The sequence below is a fragment of the Dendrobates tinctorius genome, unplaced genomic scaffold (assembly GCF_039654945.1).
Source record: "Dendrobates tinctorius isolate UK_male_01 unplaced genomic scaffold, ASM3965494v1 ptg000019l, whole genome shotgun sequence".
Lineage (NCBI taxonomy): Eukaryota > Metazoa > Chordata > Amphibia > Anura > Dendrobatidae > Dendrobates > Dendrobates tinctorius.
The window spans coordinates 84299623-84320963 of record NW_027361687.1 but is presented as its reverse complement, the minus strand read 5'-3'; the positions used below and the strand labels follow the sequence as shown (position 1 = coordinate 84320963).

The window sequence follows — 21341 nt, the reverse complement described above, 5'->3', positions numbered from 1 at the left end:
ACAGTTAACTAAGTGAAATAATCGGTCATTACAGGCAATGTTCATATCCGAGAAGAGCAGGACCCACAGTCAAGTAGTCGATCATTAGCAGTTACAAAGGAGCGGAGGTCATAACGGTCTCCGTAGGAGCTCTCTGTTCTGGAGGTTTAGCGCATTCACAGCTTCAACATTGTCGACAGGCCTCTTCCACTGCAGCCTTCAAACGGGGATGAAAAGCCAGCTTCTGTAACCAGTGATACATCTTCTCCAGACCAAAGTGAGCCCCTCTTACATGAGCTTCCGTGGCCACTTCACTGATCACCATCTCAGGGAGTACTACTTGCCAGGTGACTCCCAATTCTCATACCAGCTACACCTTACGATATAGCAAGCCATCTTCCAGTTGAAGCCTCTCCCGTTGTCAGAGAATCTGCTGCATTCCTGAGGCCAAGGCATTCCGCTCACTCTGACTGGGAAGTTGTTTTGGGGCCACCCAATTCCTCAACTGAGCGAGTTCTCTGTCTTCTTGTTGAAGCCGCACCCAATCATCTTCAGGTCGCCCCATTAGATGTTTTCCTGACACCTTTTCGGTCTGTTCCCGCTTTATCACCAATGTCCTGGTGAGGTTACGGAACCCATCTCCCCGTCTCTGTCATCGCCAGGTTGCTCGTAAGTCACTCTGTACAAGGCATCAGCATGTGTAATCTCAGATCCTTTTCTGTAGAAAATCTTGTATCGATATTTTTAAGGGCCACCCATCTTTGCTCCAAGGCCCTGACAGGTACTCGACAAACTTCTCAGTCATTGTCCACACTAATGCCAATAATTCCTACTTGAAAGAATTATAGTTGTCGGGGTTTTGTTGTGAGTCATGAAGAGACCGGCTCGTGTAGGCAATTACTCGTTCTTTTCCATCCTGTATCTGTGACAATACAGCCTCTAATCCCTGGAGACTTCCATCATTGTGAAGAATGAAAGTGTTAGGAGTCAGATTTCTGCCTCTCCTATGCTGAAATCTAGACCCTCACATGCTGCAGTCTCTTGCTCTTCATCTGCTGCAGAGGAGATTGCAGAGGAGATTGCCTTGCCGCAACTCTCTCCAGAGGCTAAGTCCTTTGTTCCCTCATCTGGGCATGCTCATGGGAAGAACTCTCATTGGAGTTCAGGAGTCAGGTGCTCAGGTCCTGTGTCGGAGCCTTGGAGATTTCCGAAAGGTCTCGTTCACTATAAAAAGCGCGCATGGCCGTTCCGCCATGCGCTTGTATATTCATACTTGCTGCTGTATGTTTGTGGATGGATGCTTGAACTGGTGAATGACTCATTTGAAACCCCCATTCCTCTGGTACTACGTATGTGTGAGTGATTGAGTTCTGCCAGTAGCAGCGCCAGCGCGCCTAGCTCCATCTTAGTCAGCAGCTTAAGCGTCTGCATTGCGCCAGCGTTATTGCAGCATTTTGCCAGCAGCTCAGTTCTTGCCGCGCTGCAGTTGCAGCTTATCTCAGCGTCCGCGGTTACGACGCCAGGCACACTTGCATTCACGGTAAGTCTCTGCGGGTGTAGTTCAGTCATATTTAACTACCCCGGTGACCATCTACCATTTGTGTGCTGCTGTGTTCCTGTGCAGCTAACAGGTTTAGCACAGCTATGTATTTATTATTTGCCTTTGGACTCTGTGAGTACAACAGAGTCTGTGCAGTGCACACTGGGTGTGGTTTAACCCTGTGCATGGGATTGCACTGTCGTCACTTAGCTGCGGTTTTCCTTCCTCCGCACGGTGGACCCCGAGTGGCGAAGGCACTTTATTTACATTTTTATTTAGTGCCTTCCGCTACTCCTAACAGAAAGGTTGAGAAAAGTCTGCATAAGCCAGTATGGGCGTTTCAGTCAGGGCCATCCTCCTGGCTTTTTCCCCACTTAAAGGTCTGATTCTTCGCACCAGACAGTACTCCCCTCAATAACTCTAGCAGTGGATTGACAATTCTGGTGAAGCCTTTCACGATAGTACCTCGTAAGCCCCAGAAAGGCCGGCACGTCCTTCACTGTCTTCGGAGTGGGCCATTCCTGTACTGCCGCTATCTTTTGATGCACAGGTCGCACCACTTCAGTAGATACAACATGTCCGAGGTATTCAATTTGCTGGCAGAAGAGGTGACATTTCTGAGCTTTTGCTTTCAGGCCACGCTTCTGCAGACAACTCAACACCTGTTCCAGCCGTCAAAGATGTTCCTCGAAAGTAGCTGCATAAACAATGATATCTTCCAGATAAATGAGGGTGGCTTCAAAGTTCATGTCTCCTAAGCACTGCTACATCAGTCGCTGAAAGGTTCGAGGCACATTGGTGAGATCAAAGGGCATCCGGTTGAATTCGAACAACCCCATAGGCAGTATGAATGCTGTCTTCGGCTGGTCTTGCTCAGCCATGGGCATCTGCCAATATTCACTGGCTAGATGTAATGAAGAGAAGTATTTAGCTTTTCCCAGAGCAGACAATAACTTCTCAATTCTTGGTAGGGGATAAGAATCCTGCACTGTACAGGCATTTAGTCGGCGGTAGTCAACACAAAAACAGTGTTCCATCTTTTTTTCTAAATAAAACGATGGGAGCTGCCCATGGGCTCTGGCACTCCCGTATGGCCCCACTCTGCAGCATATGTGTCAGCATTTCGATCACTTCTTGATACATTTGTGGTGGGATCTGTCGATAGCGCTCCCGAATCAGTGTGGTATTTCCTGTGGGATTCTCGTGAGTTATGGCTATGGTGCACCCGAAATCATTGTCATGATGGGCAAAGACATCCCGATAACGCACTAGCATAGCTTCTACCTGCTGCAACTGTTGCAATGATAGTCCCATCAGCTCAGCCCGCATCTGTTGGAGGTTCTGACGCCCTTCTTTCATGGTGTTAGATGAAGGTTCTGAGGGCACGTTCATGACTACAGTCCAGGGATCGCCTTGTTTCACCACCAACTGAACGGCCTCTGGTTCCATCAGTACTTCCGGCATACCCAGTACATGGGCCACTTCACTCTTGAGCAGGAGTGTGAGGTAATCCCCTCCTAGGTTGACACACCACACCACTATGTTACCGTCATGGATGGTGGCTAATGTCCGAGCAATGAGGAGTCCTGAAGGCAGTTGAACCATCAGATCTGGCTCTATCTGGACTTCTACTCCTTCAAGAGGGACACAGGCTCGCACGGGCAGCGTGAGTACAGTCTGGCCAGGCGGTAAAACAAGTTTGGCAGAGGTTGGCATGACCACCTTCTCTTGAACTTGGGCTACCCGTATCAGCTGTTGCAACACCTTCCTTTAGGAGGTGTGGGGGCTCCATCGATTAAGAAAACCATCGGGTGACTCATTGGCTCCTTTAGCACATTCATCCCTAGGGTCATGGTGGGGCCAATGTCAGAGTCTCAAGTTGTCAAGACTACTCCTTTTCAGCCCACATCCTTGCCATACACGGTAATTTGCATCAAGACCATGCCTGCGACCGGGATGGGCAATTGGTTTTCCGTTGTCAACTTGAACACTGGCCCCATTCAGGCCACATCACCTCAGGGAACTGACGTCAGAAATAAGTTTCTGGCATGGTAGTCACTTGTGAACCAGTATCAATGAGACAACGGACGGCCCATCCATTCATTTCATCCCACACGAGAGGGCTCAGGGAAATTAAACTTGCGGGACTTCCTTCGCTCCTTCTTGGCAGCTCAGTCTCCGGCCAGCGTCCCCCAGCCAAGGAGCCAACTAGTTTATGGACGATGGGTCGGTGGCCTATCCCGTATGGTGCATCCTCCGGCATAATGTCCAGTATCCCCACATCTAAAAGAAATTGCCTGCCTCCCTGCTTGGGGTGGCCCCATTTCCGGACGGGACTTGGGGTTAGTTCTGCCTCTGGATGAATTTGGCACTTCCAGGGGATTCTCTCTCCAGCCAGACCACTCTTCTCGTAAGTCCTTAATTTCATTCCGGATTTTTCTAACCCAGCCTGTTTCAGCTGCGAGTGGAGCGGGTACCTCCGCGCCCTGGACCTTCCCCGCCGAGGGTGCCATCCCTTGCTCTTGCTCGCGCGCACGCGCTTCTGCCCCTATTTCCAGAAAAGACATGCGGATTTGTTCACAAGTGCTCTCGCAAGGCCTGTTTAAGCAGCGCATCCCTTAGGCATGCCATGAGTTGGTCCCTCAAAATTACATCAGGGGGTCCCACACCCACATCATCCCACTTAGCAATCACGGCGAGGATCTCCTACAAGCGCATTCATATATGGTGTCACAGACTCCCCCTCCCTTTGGAATTGGCAAAACAAGCGCAGCTGCAATTCACCAGTATCCGTGGGATACCCATACATCTCCTCCAAGATCTGTAACACTTTGGTGAATGTGTTCCGTTCATGCGGGGGGTCGGAACATAACATGACATCTGGCTTCCCCATCTAGGGCTATCACAGCAATCTCCGCCTGCATAGCGGGGGTCATGGGGTGCATCCTTAGCATGCTCTTAAACTGCTCGTACCAGTCTCATAACAGCAAATTGCTCCCTGTGAAACGGAGGCTAGGGAGTAGTCATGGCAGCGGATGGTAGTACTGGCACACCCTGGCCCCTCCGCTCTATTAACACACAGTAGTTCACTCACTTGAAAGTCATGGTTCATTCCACACGGCCAGGAGTCCTTTTCCTTTTAGCACCACACAATGGCAGTCAGAGTCCAGGTTCATCTTCAATAAAGCAATTTTACTCAGCTTGTCTAGTTTAGTAACAGAAACAGCACAAGATTCTTCGCAGAATATCACCATTCTGTTCCCTGTACTGTCCCTCACTCCTCCAGAAATATCCACCGGATCCGCCAATCATGCAGCTTCCTTACTGGTCAAACTAACCCGCTTCAGGAGTTCCCTGCCCGCTTCCCTCTCCAAAAGTGAAGTCGAGAAATGGCTCTTCCATTCAGTAGGCCTCTCATTCTTAGGGTTGTTTCCACGAAGTTAGCTACTACCATTCTGATGCTGCTAAGATATTCCTCCACACTGTATGACTGTCAGCTCTAAAGGCCCTGGACTGCTGGGCTCCGCAGCTTAAACCTTCCCCCCTGGACACAACTGTCCTGTCCTTGCTCCCGGCTCACACTCCAACTCCACACTGACTAAATCCCAGGAAGCTCCCCCCCAACTATTCTCTTAGCCCCTCCTAACTAACCTATTCCTATTGGTCTATCTAGCCCCTATTCTATTCTGCTCCCCCTACTGGGCTAAGTCCTACACTATCCCTATAGCGCCTCATCACATTAACATATGTACATTGCATTACACAGTAAAGCAGCATATAGACATGACAAGACATATAGAATATACCAGGGACAGATGCAAGGAAAGCAGGGCAATAAACTTACTCCTTACACCTGTAAATGAACTGAGGCGGCCGAAGCACCCAAGGCCGCAACACTCTCCAAGTCTAACATGGATTAGTCAATATTAACTCGAAAGGAAGGCCACGGGTACTGACTCTCATTGACACTTACTGGGCACATGACACCTCACTCTCTTACAGTCCCGCTGGTAACGGCGGGCACAATACTTCGCAGCTCCAGTGCTCAAGGGACAGAGCACGCAGATCAGCCTGCTGCGCACTGCTTGTTCCAGCCAAAACTGCCTGCTGCCGCACGCACTTTTTCTTGGCCATGCCCCCTGCCTCCAGGTCACCTAGTCTGTGTCACTCAGTATCCTTTCCCCAGGACAACCTGAGACGCAGCCTCCACAGTTCCAGACCCGGAGCAGCACAGGTACCCGCTGCCCAGTCTTCCTCCTTACATAGCCATCAGTCAGGAAGGAGGAAACGCTAGGTGGGGAATAGAGCTGGAGTGACAGAAACTTCAGATCTACCATAGCTCTTCAGTCTCATTTGCATGTCAATGTAGACATTGCTTTCTCAGAAGACTGGGCTTGCCATGTAAAGCTATTTCTGGATTTGTCTTTGAAAGAGCTATATATCCTTTTAAATAGCTTTGGGGGTGAAATCCTGCTGACATTCCTTTTAAAAGTTTATTTTTCATTTTTTGCTCTATTTTTATTTACCTCAGTGGATTTGAATCTGTGATTGTTTAGTTGCTTATACTATGTATTTAGAGTAAATTGTCTCCTATAAAGCTCAGCATGTGGCAGTGGGGCATAAATGGCAGTGACCGGGGGCCTTCAGCTGTTATGGTGATCCATCAGTCCCCATGATTGTGTTACAATTTTGCCTAGAGATGATCACCATCTTTATAATAATAGGACAGCTTGAGCCCACCAGAAATGTTGTATCGTTCTCTGTTTTAATTCATAGAAGGGGTCTTGAGATGAGAAACCCCCTCCACAATATCCATACAACCTAATGAGGTATATTGACAGGAATTGTTATCATAATACTCCATTAATCTTATTACATTTCTTTTATTTTTACCACCAAGCTTGATATTATAGTTTTACCACCCTTTAAATGACTGCAATATGCACATCATGATTTAAAACCAAAGGACGAAACTCACGTGCCCATGAACATTCCAAACAATCTTTTCTTCAACAATCTGTAGTTGATTCCCTTTTTCAATTTTACCAACGTTGATGTACTGATTGCTACCATTAGGATAGAGCTGCCAGTTAAGGACATCCAATGAAAGAGGAATATCTCCATTTTTGTCAAAATAGATTTGCTCCCCGGCTGTATTTATAAAGTTTACTTTTTTAACATAATATCGCAACTAAAAGAAAAAAAAAAAAACATTAAAATGAATGTATTATACACAGTATATACTTAATTTTTTTATATTCAAAAACAATTTTATCGCTCTGTATGATACGTTTACTATGCAATACACGCTAATAAATGATGAGATGTTTTTTATTTAGGCAGATAGACAGAAAATTGAATCTGACTGCTTTGATGCAGCCTTCATGGAATCAGAATGTTAGAGTTAGAAGAGACCTCATGGGTTATAGTCTCCAACCCCCTGTTCTATGCAGGATTCACTAAACTATCTCAGACAGTTGTCTGTCCGGCCTCTGCTTGAAGATTTCCATTGAAGGAGAACTCACCACCTCTCGTGGCAGGCTGTTCACTCATTGATCACCCTCACTGTCAAAAAGTTTTCTTCTAATATTTAATCGGTATCTTCTCCCTTTCAGTTTGATTCCATTGTTTCTCATTTTTCCATGTGCAAATGAGAATAAGGATAATCCCTCTACTCTGTGACATCCCTTCAGATATTGGTAGACAGCTATTAAGTCTCCTCTTAGCCTTGTTTTTTGCAAGCTAAACATTCCCAGATCCTTTAACCGTTCCTCGTAGGACATACTGTGCCGTCTGCTCACCATCCTGGAAGCCCTTCTCTGAACTTGCTCCAGTTTTTCAATGTCTTTTTAAAATGTTGTGCCCAGTACTGGACACAATAGTCCAGATGAGGCCTGACCAAGGAGGAGTAGAGGGGGACAATTACTTCACGTGATCTAGACTCTTTCTGTGGCATTTTGCTGATGAGTCTTTTGAACATGTCAAGTTAATGCCATGTTACTACTCCTATTAAAGAGAACCTGTCAGCACAATTTATCAATAATAAGTGAAGGCCATTATGGCAATGATATACTGATAAAAGTGATACCTTTGGTGAAAAAGTCTGCTCTGTGGTTTTCATTTAATCAGCATTTAATGCTTTCTTCTAATGAGATTTCTGGGGTAGTGTCTTCTCCTCCTGCTCCGGCCCTTCCCCTTGCCTCGAGTATTTCACCACCATCATTGGCATGGGTGGCGCAAGCTCACTTTGATTTCACAGTCTTTAATAAAATGGCTCCAGAGGCGACACAGGAGTAGATTAAGTTTGCAGCTCAATCATTTCTTCATTGAGTCGAGATCTCGATCTGTGCATGAGCCACCTCTGGAGCCAATTTATAGAAAGAGCAGCTGTGAAGTAAAAAGGCACAAATTTCAAGCAAGAGGCATGTCACTGAAAATTCAGGAGGTGGAGGAGCCGTGGTAAGAGGAGAAGACCCAACCCACAGTCCTGCTCTTGTGCACAGAAATCTTATTGGAAGAAAACTTGAAATGCTAATTAAATAGGAACCACAGAGCAGATTTCTTCATCAAAGGTATCAATTTAATCAGTACAAAAGTGCCATTATGGCCATGTCTTTACTTTACATTGCTAAATCACGCTGACAGGTTCCCTTTAAGACATATGACCTATTTAGACTGACCGACCGTGGCTAGACAATAAAATGACCTCCGATATAAGACATGCAAGCCAATTGACTTTTATTTAATGACCTGTTTAGAGAGGCAATCAATACTTCCATGTGCACAAAATGATCTTTAATACAATCGCTCTTCGCACTTAAACCATCATGTTTTTGGCAGCACATTCTGTTACACAAGACAATGTGCTTCCAAGCTCAGCAGCTATGTCAGCTGAAAAATTATCACGCTCAATAAAAAAGTGTTTTTCTCGCTCTTTGAGGGATTGTCAGCATGTTTAAACAGGTCAGCAATTGAAAAATAGGTCTTACTTGGAACTCTCATTTCTTATTAGCAGCCAGTGTAAATGTAAATGTGTCCTTAGTTACAGATGGGAGAATAAATTCACAGAACTCCAGTCTATCTGCTACATAAGTAATATTTGACTGTTCGACTGGAGTCCTAAGAATTGCCTTAGCTTCCAGCATTCCCAGATCCTTTTTTAATTAGCAGAGCTGGCGCAAAATTGTGTTTGTTTCTGTCAGGATCCTGTCCGCGTCGGCATGCAGCCTCCACTGAGCAGGGACTCACCCGCACTGTAGAGGTACCGGGGTCAGGTACAGCCAGAAAGTACTGATACACAGGACCTGTGGATACTGAAGTTTAGCAAGCAGACACGGGACCTACGGTCATGTGACTGCAAGGGGGTGGGGCTTAGCGTCCTGCTTAGTGAGATGGCAAGACACTATACAGAATTACTCAGAGTCAGGCAAAACGGGGTTCATACACAGAGATAGCAGTAACGTACCAAGGATGAGACAGAGCGGATAGTCAGGGCCAAGCAGACGTCAATACCAAACAGACATAGAAGGTACCAAGCAGAATCCAAAGCAATATCCAGAGAACAGACCGAGTCATACACAGATTATCAAGCAACCAGAACACAGCAAAGACACACTCAGGGGTCACCACACTATGCCAATGGCAAGAGTATAACTGACGGGGAATGGGAGCTTCCTGCGGCTATAAGAAGCTTTTCCAGAATCAATGAGAGGCAGCCATAATAGGTCCCAGGTGAGCAGGTAAGAGTCTGCACTGAGATCAAACCATTAACTCCAGAAGTGCCGATCCACCAGCACTGGTATCATGACAGTTTAATTATGAAATATTGATATAACTTCAGCCCAGCGAGTCAGAAAAATAACTGGGATTTCCGGAAGGTATTGAGATTTGCAGGCCTCCTGTCCGGTGGTCAAAGATTACTGACCTGGTCGATCAGTTTGAGTCCTGCAAATTGATTGCCACATCTCTAGTCCATTGGCTTAATAAGAGATTACTGAAACACACAATGGACTACAGAAGTATTGTAGAGTATTGTACAAGACCATGCAATTCCATACTTATGTCCTCTTTTCCTTTTTATGTTTCCTTTTTTCAATCAAAAAATAACATAAACATGATACTTGGTATTGCTAAATCACTAAAGTTTAGGTTAAAATATTACATTATTTATCCCACATGGAACAAGCCTTAACCCTGACACCCACGAGCCTGTTTTCATCTTCCTGACCAGGCCAAATTTTGCAATTCTGACCAGTGTTATTTTATTAGATAACTAGCTAAAGAGCCCAGCGCTGCCGGGCATAGTAACTAACTACGGATAGTTATGACAAATTATAATTATTATATATATATATATATATATATATAAAACTGAGTGTATAGCCACACCCACTCCGCATAGCCACATTCACTATAATATCCCACATCATCCCGTCAGCCAGAGCTACCGGACTACTACCCCTAAAATGTCCCACATAGGCCCGTCAGACAGAGCCAACGGACTACTACCCCTAATATCTCACATCATCCCGCCAGCCAGAGCTACCAGACTTCTATCCCTAATATCCCTCATCATCCTGTCAGCCATAGCTACCGGACTACTACTCATAATATCCCACATCGTCCCATCGGCCAGAGTCGCTGGACTACTAATATCTCACATCATCCCGTTAAAGCCACCGGACTACTACCCCTAATATCCCACATCATCCTGTCAGCCTGGGGTCAGAACCAGAGTACTGAGTGGAATGGCCCTAACTTCCATACCATGGATCCTGTTGTGAGTTTCGTATTTGAGATGTTTTATTTCTGCCGATCAGGATGATTGTGTTTCATTTTTGCCCTTGGCCGAATTTGCTTTAAATAATAGAGCTAGTTCTGCCACTTTGATGTCACCTTTTTTTTATAACTTTGGTTTTCACCCTCGATTTTCTTCAGGGCAGGCAGAAGGCTCCACCTGCCCTGAAGAAAATCGAGGGTGAAAACCAAAGTTACAAAAAAAGGTGACATCAAAGTGGCAGAACTAGCTCTATTATTTAAAGCAAATTCGGCCAAGGGCAAAAATGAAACCCAATCATCCTGATCGGCAGAAATAAAACATCTCAAATACGAAACTCACAACAGGATCCCTTTAAGAGAGGCCTGATGTCAGAACCATCTTAGCTTAGCTTAGTGATCGGACCCAAAGAGTGGTCGTAAATGGCTGCACATCCAGTTGGAAGAATGTCTCAAGTGGGGTACCACAGGGCTCTGTCCTGGGCCCTGTATTGTTCAACATCTTTATCAACGATTTAGATGAAGGAATTGAGGGTAAACTGATTAAATTTGCTGATGACACAAAGCTAGGAGGGATAGCTAATACTAGAGAAGAGAGAGAGAGGATTCAAAAAGATTTAAATAAACTGGAGAAGTGGGCAGCAACTAACAGAATGGTTTTTAACAGGGAGAAATGCAAAGTACTACATCTGGGCAATAAAAATGAAAAAAGCATATATAGAATGGGAGGAATAGGGCTAAGTGACAGCACATGTGAAAAAGACTTGGGTATACTAATAGATCACAGACTGAATATGAGTCAACAGTGTGATGCAGCAGCAAAAAAGGCAAATGCAATTCTAGGATGTATTAACAGAAGCATACAGTCTAGATCACGTGAAGTCATTATTTCCCTCTACTCTTCTTTGGTCAGACCTCATCTGGAATATTGTGTCCAGTTTTGGGCACCACATTTTAAAAAAGACATCAACAAACTGGAGCAAGTTCAGAAAAGAGCGACCAGAATGGTGACCGGTCTGCAAACCCTGTCTTATGAGGAAAGGTTGCAGGATTTGGGAATGTTTAGTTTGCAAAAGAGAAGACTGAGAGGAGACTTAATAGCTGTCTACAAATATCTAAAGGGCTGTCACATTGTAGAAGGATCAACTTTGTTCTCATTTGCACAAGGAAAGACTAGAAGCAATGGGATGAAACTGAATGGGAGGAGACACAGATTAGATATTAGAAAAAACTTTTTGACAGTTAGAGTGATCAATGAGTGGAACAGGGTGCCACGAGAAGTGGTGAGTTCTCCTTCAATGGAAGTCTTCAAACAGAGGCTGGACAGACATCTGACTGGGATGATTTAGCAAATCCTGCTTTGAGCAGGGGGTTGGACCAGATGGCCCAGGAGGTCCCTTCCAACTCTACGATTCTATGATTCTATGATTCTATGAACCAGAGCGCTGAGTGGATTTACCCTGACTTCAATACCAATGATCTCTTTAATAGAAGCCTGGGTTGAGAATCAGAGCGCTGAGGGATTTGCCCTCACTTCCATACCGGGGATCCCCTTAAGAGGGGCCTGGGATCAAAACCAGAGCACTGAGTGCATTTGCCCTGACTTGCATACCAATGATCCTTTTAATAGAATCCTGGGGTCAGATTCAGAGCTCTAAGGGATTTGCCCTAACTTACATACAGGAGATCCCTTTAAGAGAGCCTGGGGTCAGTACCAGAGCATTTGAAGGCAATTGCCCTGACTTCCATGCTGGGGATCCCTTTAAGAGAGCCTGGGGTCAGAACCAAAGCACTGGATGGATTTGCCCTGACTTCCATACCAATGATCCCGTTAATAGAAGCCTGGGGTCAGAATCAGAGCGCTGAGGGATTTGCCCTAACTTCCATACAGGACATACCTTTAAGAGAGGCCTGGGGTCAGTACCAAAGCGCAGAGTGGATTTGTCCTCACTTCTGTACCAGGGATCCCTTTAAGAGGAGCCTGGGGTCAGAACCAGAGCACTCAGTGGAATTGCCCTAACTTCCATAGCAATGATCCCTTTAAGAGGGAAGATGTTCCTATGGGATGGAGGATGTGTGATGGGTATATGGGCAGGGAGGGGGTGACTCATTTCTATCATGTGCTCTCTGCTCCTTTCTGGGGGGCAGACAATGGCTGGGAGCTTATGTTCCTGGGGATGCTAGATTTCTCCCACCCAGTCAGTGTCTGCTGAGGAATTTTCTGGAGTGGGAAAACTGTTGCTCATAGCAACCAATCACAGCTCAGCTTCATTTAAATAGCTCTGGTGAAATGAAAGATGCTTAGTGATTGGTTGCAAGGAAAACTGTTGCTCATAGCAACCATTCACAGCTCAGCTTCTTTTAAACAGCTCTGGTGAAATGAAAGATGCTTCGTGATTGGCTGGTGACACACACACACACATACACTTTCAATTTTATATATAGAGATAACTCTGTGTTAACGCCCGGCCGGCCGGGCTGTGCCGCTCCCCGGGTCTCCCGTGCTGGTGATGTGGGGTCATGTCGGATGCTTCCGGGCTTGCGTACCTCCCAGGGCGTCCACAGACTGCACCTGTGCCGTGTGCCGCCTTGGGCTGCGGGCGCGCGTTTGCTTGGTTCCTTTGTTTGGCTTCCAGGTGACCTGACCAGGAAGTGCCCTGCTCCTCTGTGTCTGGCAACAGTATTTCTGGCGCTCTGTCTCTCCCAGAGATTCACTCTGGTGCAGACTTTGTACTGGTGTGTCTCAGGTCCCAGCGCTCTCTCAGTCTGCATGCTTTGCTTATTTTCCTATCTCCTGTACTTTACCCTGTGCGTGCTCTGCTCTGTCCTGGTCTCCCGTACATAACCCAATATGCGCTCTGCTCTGCCCTGGTCTTCTGTACTTTATCCTGTGCATACTCTGCTCTGTCCTGGTCTCCTGTACTTTACCCTGTGCGCGCTCTGCTCTGTCCTGGTCTCCCGTACATTACCCAGTACATGCTCTGCTCTGCCCTGATCTCCGTCACATTTCCCAGTGTGCAACCTGCACCACCTTGGTCTGTCTCCTACGAGCCGGTTCCTGGTACTAGCTATTGTGGTATGTCTACCCCCCGGGCCTGCTCCTAATGCTCCATGTCTAGGGTGCAGTTCCACCTGGTCAGCTCGGTTGGTCCCGTGATCTAGTAGGTCCACTATAGGAACCGTGACAGAATCACCAGGCCATGGATCCCGCTAGTGCCTCTGCGGCTGCTCAAAAAGAGTTGCTAATTTTGCGGGAGAATCAGAGTAGAATCATGTCCTTTTTAAAGTTAATGGAATCCTGGTTGTCACCCTTACAAGCTGCTGACCCAAGTAAAGCTACCCAGCTTGCAGGCCTTCTGCAGGAGATTGTTCCGCAGCATGATACTCAGATCCACATATTGGGTTATATGGCCACGGTGGATGACCGTCTGCTCTCCCTGCAGTCTACCGCCACGGCTTCTGCGCAGGTTCTGTCCCTTGACTCTGGCACTTTTCATTATCCTCATCTGGGTAAACCACCTCGGTATAGTGATGACTCCAAGCTATGTCGTGGCTTTTTGAACTAATGCCATCTTCACTTTGAATTATTGCCCCTGCAGTATTCTACCGATCGATCTAAGGTGACATTTATGGTATCACATTTAGAGGGAGAAGCTTTGGCTTGGGTATGGGAGCATGATGACCCCATTGCCTCTCAATTGTCTACTTTTTTGGAGAACTTTTGTAAAGTTTTTGACGAACCAGGTCGCGTAGCTTCGGCCCAAGACTCTCTTTTTAATCTCCACCAAGGCTCCCTTACTGTTGGGCAATACGCCGTTCATTTCCGCACGCTATCCTCAGAGTTGGGTTGGAATAACAAGGCTCTGGTTGGGGCTTTTTGGAGTGGTTTGTCGGGTCTTATCAAAGATGAACTTGCTGGTTGAGATACTCCAAACTCTTTAGAGGATTTAATTTCTTTGGCCACACGTACTGACCTACGTTTTCAAGAGCGTTCACGCGAGTTTGCTAGAGAAGGTAAGTTAATCGTCCTCCCCCGGTCACCGCTAGGCCTCCCAGTCCGTGACCTACTGTGTCGTCTCCCGCATCCACGCCTGAACAAATGCAAGGGGATCGGGTCAAGATAGCGGAGCAGCGTCGGAGAGAGTCGCGCAAGGCCTATGTTTCTACTGTGGCAGCGCCTCTCACTTACTCCGTTCTTGTCCAGTGCACCTGGGAAACTCTTCCATCTAGGTCTGGTACGAGAGGCCTCCATAGGTGAACATGATTCCTCTCTGCCTTTGACTCTTTCAGTCCAGATTAATTTTGGCCCTAAACAATTCTCAGAGATGGCTTATGTGGATTCTGGTGCTGCAGAGAATTTCATAAGTCTTAAGGAGGTTAACAAATACCACATTCTGGTCAAGTACCTGGCAAACTCACGGTTGATTTCTTTGGTGAACGGTCGACCCCTGCGAGAGAGTAACTAAGGTTACTGAAGAGGTAGAACTGCAGATTGGAGCCCTGCATCGCAAAAGAATTGCATTCTACGTATTCTCCGTATTCTACGGTCCGGGGATGTTCTGCGCTGGGGTCAGGAGTGCAAGGATCATTGTCTACCATCCGTTCGCCATGTCAAAGATTCTCGACCAGCTTCCGTTCCAGTCAGACTACCAGCCGCCTATTGGTCCTTCACCAATATCTTCTGCAAGAAGAAGGCAGAGAACCTTCCGCCTCATCGGGCCTACGACTGCCCGATTGACCTTATTCCTAGCTATACTCCTCCTCGAGGTAGAATCTACCCTCTTTCTCCAGCCGAAACCCGGGCTATGTCGGATTATATTCAGGAAAATTTTTCCAAAGGCTTCATCTGGAAGTTCACTTCCCCTGCTGGCGCAGGATTCTTTTTTGTCAAAAAGAAAGATGGCTCCCTTTGCCCCTGCATCGATTAGAGAGGTTTTAATGACATTACCATGAAGAATAAGTACACTCTGCTGCTCATCCCTGAACTCTTTTATCGACTATGGGGAGCTCGGATCTTCACTAAACTTGATTTTCGCGGGGCTTACAATTTGGTCCGTATTAGGCGCTGGGGACAAGTGAAAGACTGCCTTGAATACCGGGGATGGCCATTACAAGTTTTTGGTAATGCTCTTCGACCTCTGCAATGCTCCTGCAGTTTTTCAGGAGTTAGTTAATGATATCTTCCGGGACCTCTTACTGTATATTCTTGTGTGGGTGTGTACCTGGACGACATCTTGTTTTTCTTCTCCGAATCTTCCTTACCCACAGAAGGAATGTTTGTCAGGTACTGCTACGTTTACAAAAGAATCAGCTTTACGCCAAATTCGAGAAGTGCATCTTTGAACAGATCTCTTTGCCTTTTTTGGGATATATTATCTCTGATTCTGGTCTTATGATGGATCCAGAGAAGGTGTCTGCTATCCTCAACTGGCCACGACCTCAGAGAATTAAAGCCATACAACATTTCCTGGGCTTTGCGAATTACTACCGACAATTCATTCCTCATTTATCTTCTTTATCTCAGCCAATCTCGTCCCTCATCCGTAAGGGGTCCAATCCCCAGGCCTGGTCGGCAGCGGCAGCGGCAGAGAGTGTTTTTGTAACCTTAAAACAGGCATTTGCAAAAGCGCCAGTATTACATTGTCCAGAGGCCAGAAAGCCATTCAGAATCATTCTCGAGGTGGATGCTTCATCCACAGGAGCGGGTGCTGTACTCTCTCAGAAGTCTCCCTCTGGCCGTTTAGTTCCCTGTGTTTTTTTCTTCAGAGGCTTCTCTACCTCCGAATGCAAATATTTCATCGGGGACAGGGAGTTATTGGCCATTAAGTTGGCATTGGAGGAATGGTGGTATCTCCTGGAGGGAGTTGTACACCCGTTTGTCATCTACACTGACCACAAGAATTTATCGTACATACAGTCCGCTCGATGGCTTAATCCCCAACAAGCCAGGAGGTTATTGTTTTTTAATCGGTTTGACATTGAACTCTGCTTTCAGCCAGGTATTAAGAATGCCAAAGCAAATGCGTTGTCTAGATCCTTCCTGTCGGAGGATACTGAAGAAGAACCCTCTCATATTATTGATCCCACCAGAGTTATCACTGTAGATCCGCTCAGACTTTCTCATCTTCCACCAGGTAAGACATTTATGGCAGAGGTAGAAAATAAAGATTCTTCACTGGGGTCACTCCTCTAAATTAGCCGGCCATGCAGGTGTCAGGAAAACGATGGCTCTCCTCTCTCGCTACTATTGCTGGCCTTTTTTCCTTCGAGATATGGAAGATGTTACGGCTTCTTGCCTGTCCTGCGCCAAGAGCAAGATCTCTAGGCAACTTCCTTCCTGGCTCTTGCAACCTCTTCCTGTGCCCTTAGCTCTCTGGCAACGTATAGCAATGGATTTTATAACCGATCTACCATGTTCATCAGAATATATGGTTCTTTTTGTGGTTGTGGACTGTTTCTCTAAAATGGCACACTTTGCTCCATTACCCGGCCTGCCTTCGGCTCCGGAATTGGGGAAAATCTTCATTAACCATATCTTCAAGTACCATGGCTTCCCTCTACCCATACTATCCGATAGAGGAGTGCAATTTTTGTCCCGCTTCTGGAGAGCTTTATAAAAACTCATGAAGGTGACCCTAGATTTTTCCTTGGCCTATCACCCCCAAACTAACAGCCAGTTGGAGCGAGTTAACCAGGTCCTGACTTCTTATCTTCGGCACTTCTGTAATGTCCATCAGGATGATTGGGTCAGTCTTCTTCACTGGGCGGAGTTTGCATATAACAATCATTCCAGCGAATCTTTTGCCAAGTCTCCATTCTTCATAGTATCGGGTCAACACCCCAACATGCCTCTTCCGGTACCCCTTAACTCGGGTGTGCCAGCTGCTGACGCCATGTTAATTGAGTTTCCCCAGATCTGGAGATAGACAAAAAGTTTACTTGAGAAAGCCTCCTACAGGATGAAAAGACATGCAAACAAGAGGTGCTTGGACTGTACTAAATTTATTCTGGGTGAAAGAGTGTGGCTCTCATCCAAATATACCAGACTCAAGATTCCATCCTACAAGCTGGGCCCTTGTTACATCGGTCCCTTTAAAGTTTTGAAGCAACTCAATGAAGTCACCTACAAGTTGAGGTTGCCTGCCTCGCTACATATCCCCAACACCTTCCCTGTATTGCTTCTTAAACCCGTGGTGCTCAACCGTTTCCATGCCACATCCAGTCATACTCCGTCATCCGTTAACACTGGGGATGTTTTTGAGGTAAGAGATATTCTTGACAAGAAGAAGGTTCGAGGGAGAACTTTCTAATTGTTTGGAAGGGTTTTGGTCCTGAGGAGAGGTCATGGGAGCCCCAAGAGAAGATTCATGCTCCGTGTATCCCCAAAATGTTCCTCGCCAGTCTTAAGAAGGAGGGGCGTAAGGGAGGGGTTACTGTTACCACCGCAGCCGGCCATCTTGCCGCCGCTCCCCGGGTCTCCCGTGCTGGTGATGTGGGGTCACATTGGGTGCCTCTGGGCTTGCGTACCTCCTTGGGCATCCGCAGTCCATGCCTGAGCCATGTGCCTCCTTAGGCTGCGGGCACATGCTTGCTTGGTTCCTTTGTTTGATTTCCAGGTGACCTGAGCCGAAAGTGCCCTCCTCCTCTGTGTCTGGCGTCAGTATTTCTGGTGATCTCTCTCTCCCGTCAGCGCCTGGTGATTCACTCTGGTGCATACCTTGTACTGGTGTGTCTCAGGTCCCAGCGCTCTCTCAGGGTGCATGCTATGCTTATTTTTGTATCTCCTGTACTTTACCCTGTGCGCATTCTGCTCTGTCCTGGTCTCCCGTACATTACCTGGTATACGCTCTGCTCTGCCCTGGTCTCCTGTACCTTACCCTGTGCGTACTTTGCTCTGTCCTGGTCTCCTATACTTTACCCTGTGCGTACTTTGCTCTGTCCTGGTCTCCTATACTTTACCCTGTGCGTACTCTGCTCTGTCCTGGTCTCCTGTACTTTACCCTGTGCTCGCTCTGCTCTGTTCAGGTCTCCTGTACTTTACCCTGTGCGTGCTCTGCTCTGTACTGGTCTCCTGTACTTTGCCAGGTCCATGCTCTGCCCTGATCTCCATCACATTTCCCAGTGCGCAACCTGTGCCTCCTTGGTCTCTGTCTCCTACGAGCCAGTTCCATGGTACTAGCTATTGTGGTGTGCCTACCCCCCAGGCCTACTCCGTATTCTCCCTGTATAGGGGGCGGTTCCACCTGGTCAGCTTGCCTGGGATTGGTCGGTCTCGTGATCCAATGGGTCCACTCTAGGAACTGTGACACTCTGGAATGCTTAAACATATTCCAGTGATTCTGAGAATGTTTTTTCAATACACATTGCTCTTTATGTTAGTGCTAAACTTAGTTTAACACCTTTCCCACCTTGGATGTATCCATATGTCCCTGTGACCTGGGCCTTATTAACCTGGGACGTCTGGATATGTCCTGGCGATTTTGCACGTAATAGAGCTGTGCGCGCAAAATCGCCGCTGGGTGTCAGCTGATTCATACAGCTGACATCCAGCACTCAGTGCCAGGAAAGGTCCCGCACCGCTCCTGGGACTTTAACCCCCTAAATGCTGCTGTCAGGAATCTGAATATTTTTGTTTATCATTTGAGCATTCCATTTCAAGATGGCATCTTTTGTCTCATGTGCCCTTTGTCTTCCCGCTTTACAATTCTACCCCAACTTCTAGTCAGTGCTAGAGTAATCTGCCCTTGTCCTGTTCAGGCCATCTGTCCAGGTGGGCACATGCCCAATGAGCTGCTGCACTGAGCTGTAAAGTGGGCCACCAGCCCCGGTTTTCGGCCACTAGCGCTTTAAGTGAAAGTAAGTGCGCACACTTATGATGCCGCCACTGCGGTGCATGGAGAAGTTTCACTATGTCTGACTCCGGCAAGGAAGTTTTTCTGTGGGCGGCATTTGTGCTTCCCTCTATTCATGTCGTCTCTATGGAAATCTGCTCTGCTCTGTTTTGCCGCCTTTCATCTTCCCCTCATCATGATCTGGGTCAGTCCAGACATGGAGTATCTGTTACTGTATGAGGCAGTCCCAGCCCCAGTGATGTATATACCCCAGTGTCTTCCCCAGTAATGTATATACCCCAGTGTCTGTCCCAGTGATGCATATACCACAGTGTCTGCGCCCCAGTGATGCATATACCCCAAGTGTCTGCCCCAGTGATGCATATACCCCAGTGTTTGCTCCAGTGATGTATATACCCCAGTGTCTGCCCAAGTGATGTATATAGCCCATTGTCTGCCCCAGTGATGCATATGCCCCAGTGATGTATATACCCCAGTGTCTGCCCTAGTGATGTATATACCCCAGTGTCTGCCCTAGTGATGTATATACCCCAGTGTCTGCCACAGTGATGTATATACCCCAGTGTCTGCCCCAATGATGCATATACCCCAGTGTCTGCCCCAGTGATGTATATACCCCAGTGTCTGCCCCCGTGATGTATATACCCCAATGTCTACCCCAGTGATGTATATACCCCAGTGTCTGCCTCAGTGATGTATATATCCCAGTGTCTGCCCCAGGGATGTATATAGCCCAGTGTCTGCCCTATGATGTATATACCCCAGTGTCTGCCTCAGTGATGTATATACCAAAGTGTCTACCCCAGTGATGTATACACCCCAGTGATGTATATATCCCAGTGTCTACCATAATTGTCACACTTATAGTACAGCAAGTGTGAGTGACAGGTTTGCAGAGGGACCAGGTATGGAAAGTAACACAGAGAAATGGTACTCACTGTCTGCTTGGGCAGGAGGGTGGCTATAGTGATGGAAACCTTGCTCTGGGACCTGTGGGAGGGGAGGAGCGACAGCAAAGTACTCCGCTGCCCACAGGACCTTACAGTCATGTGACCGCGCGTCAGAAGGTGGGTGGGGCTTACAGCCAGCCTCCAACAGCACTGATGACAGTGTTTAGAGACACCACAGGGAGAGCAGAATAAACCGTTGTCAGACAAGCCAGGGGTCATGCACAGGAGACGCAAGTAGAAACAGAGACAGATATAGGTGCAGGGTCAGACAGAGCATAAGGTCATACACAGGACGTCAGTAATAGTACAGAAGAGCGATCACGGGGAGGTCAAGACAAAGCCAGGAGTCATACACAGGAGGTCACTCAGGAGCAGAATCACAATCCAAAAGACGTTACCGTAGTCAAAACCGAGTCATATACCAATCAAGCACACCGGGACAGGAGAGAGCACAAACGAAGCAGGGTCGGCAACACTCAAGCAAAAAGTATAAACGACCGGGAGGGGTGCTCACCTGAAGCTATAAAAACCCTCCCTGGCCTCAAAGAGAGGCTCTCCCTATTAACCCCTGCACCACCTGTCCCGGATCCTGCATAAACCATGACAATAATGATGTATATACCCAAGTGTCTGCCCCAGTGATGTATACACCCCCGTGTTTGCTTCAGTGATGTATATACCTCAGTGTCAGCCTCATGTGATCTATATACCCCAGTGTCTGCCCCATTGATGCATATACCCCAGTGTCAGCCCCAGAGATGTATATACCCCAGTGTCAGCCTCATGTTATATGTTTACTAGAGTTGAGCGATTTTGGTCGGATCGGGTTTCATGAAACAAAATTTGAGTCGGATGAAACTGGTCCAACGAGGGCAAAAAAAAGTCGGAGTTTCGTCTGAAACCCGACCCCAATGCAAGTCAATGGGAAATAAAAGTCGGCATTGAGAAGATGACATTCATCCACTCAATGCCGACTTTTAGTCCCCATTGACTTTTTTTGCCCTAGTCGGACCAGTTTCATCTGACTCAAATTTTGTTTCATGAAACCCGATCCGACCAAAGTTGCTCAACTCTAATGTTTTCCCCTGTGTCATCCTTTCTTGTGTATACCCCAGTGTCGGTCTCCTCTGCTGTGCATACCCCAGTGTCTGTCTATTCTCTTTTGTATACCCTAGTGTTGGCCTCCTCTTTTGTGTATATCCCAGTGTCTGCCTCCTCTCCTGTGTATACCCCAGTGTCGGCCTC

The 21341-nt window shown here is 47.1% G+C and overlaps 1 protein-coding gene across 1 annotated transcript in view; it reads right to left on the bottom strand.

Moving 5' to 3' along the window:
- LOC141083083 (extracellular calcium-sensing receptor-like) overlaps nucleotides 1-21341 on the bottom strand; it is a 142969-nt gene that overhangs the window by 28279 nt on the left and 93349 nt on the right. The window contains exon 4 of the mRNA XM_073567252.1: nucleotides 6510-6710. Within this exon, the coding sequence (XP_073423353.1) occupies nucleotides 6510-6710 (201 nt within the window). The remainder of the gene's footprint in view (nucleotides 1-6509; nucleotides 6711-21341) is intronic.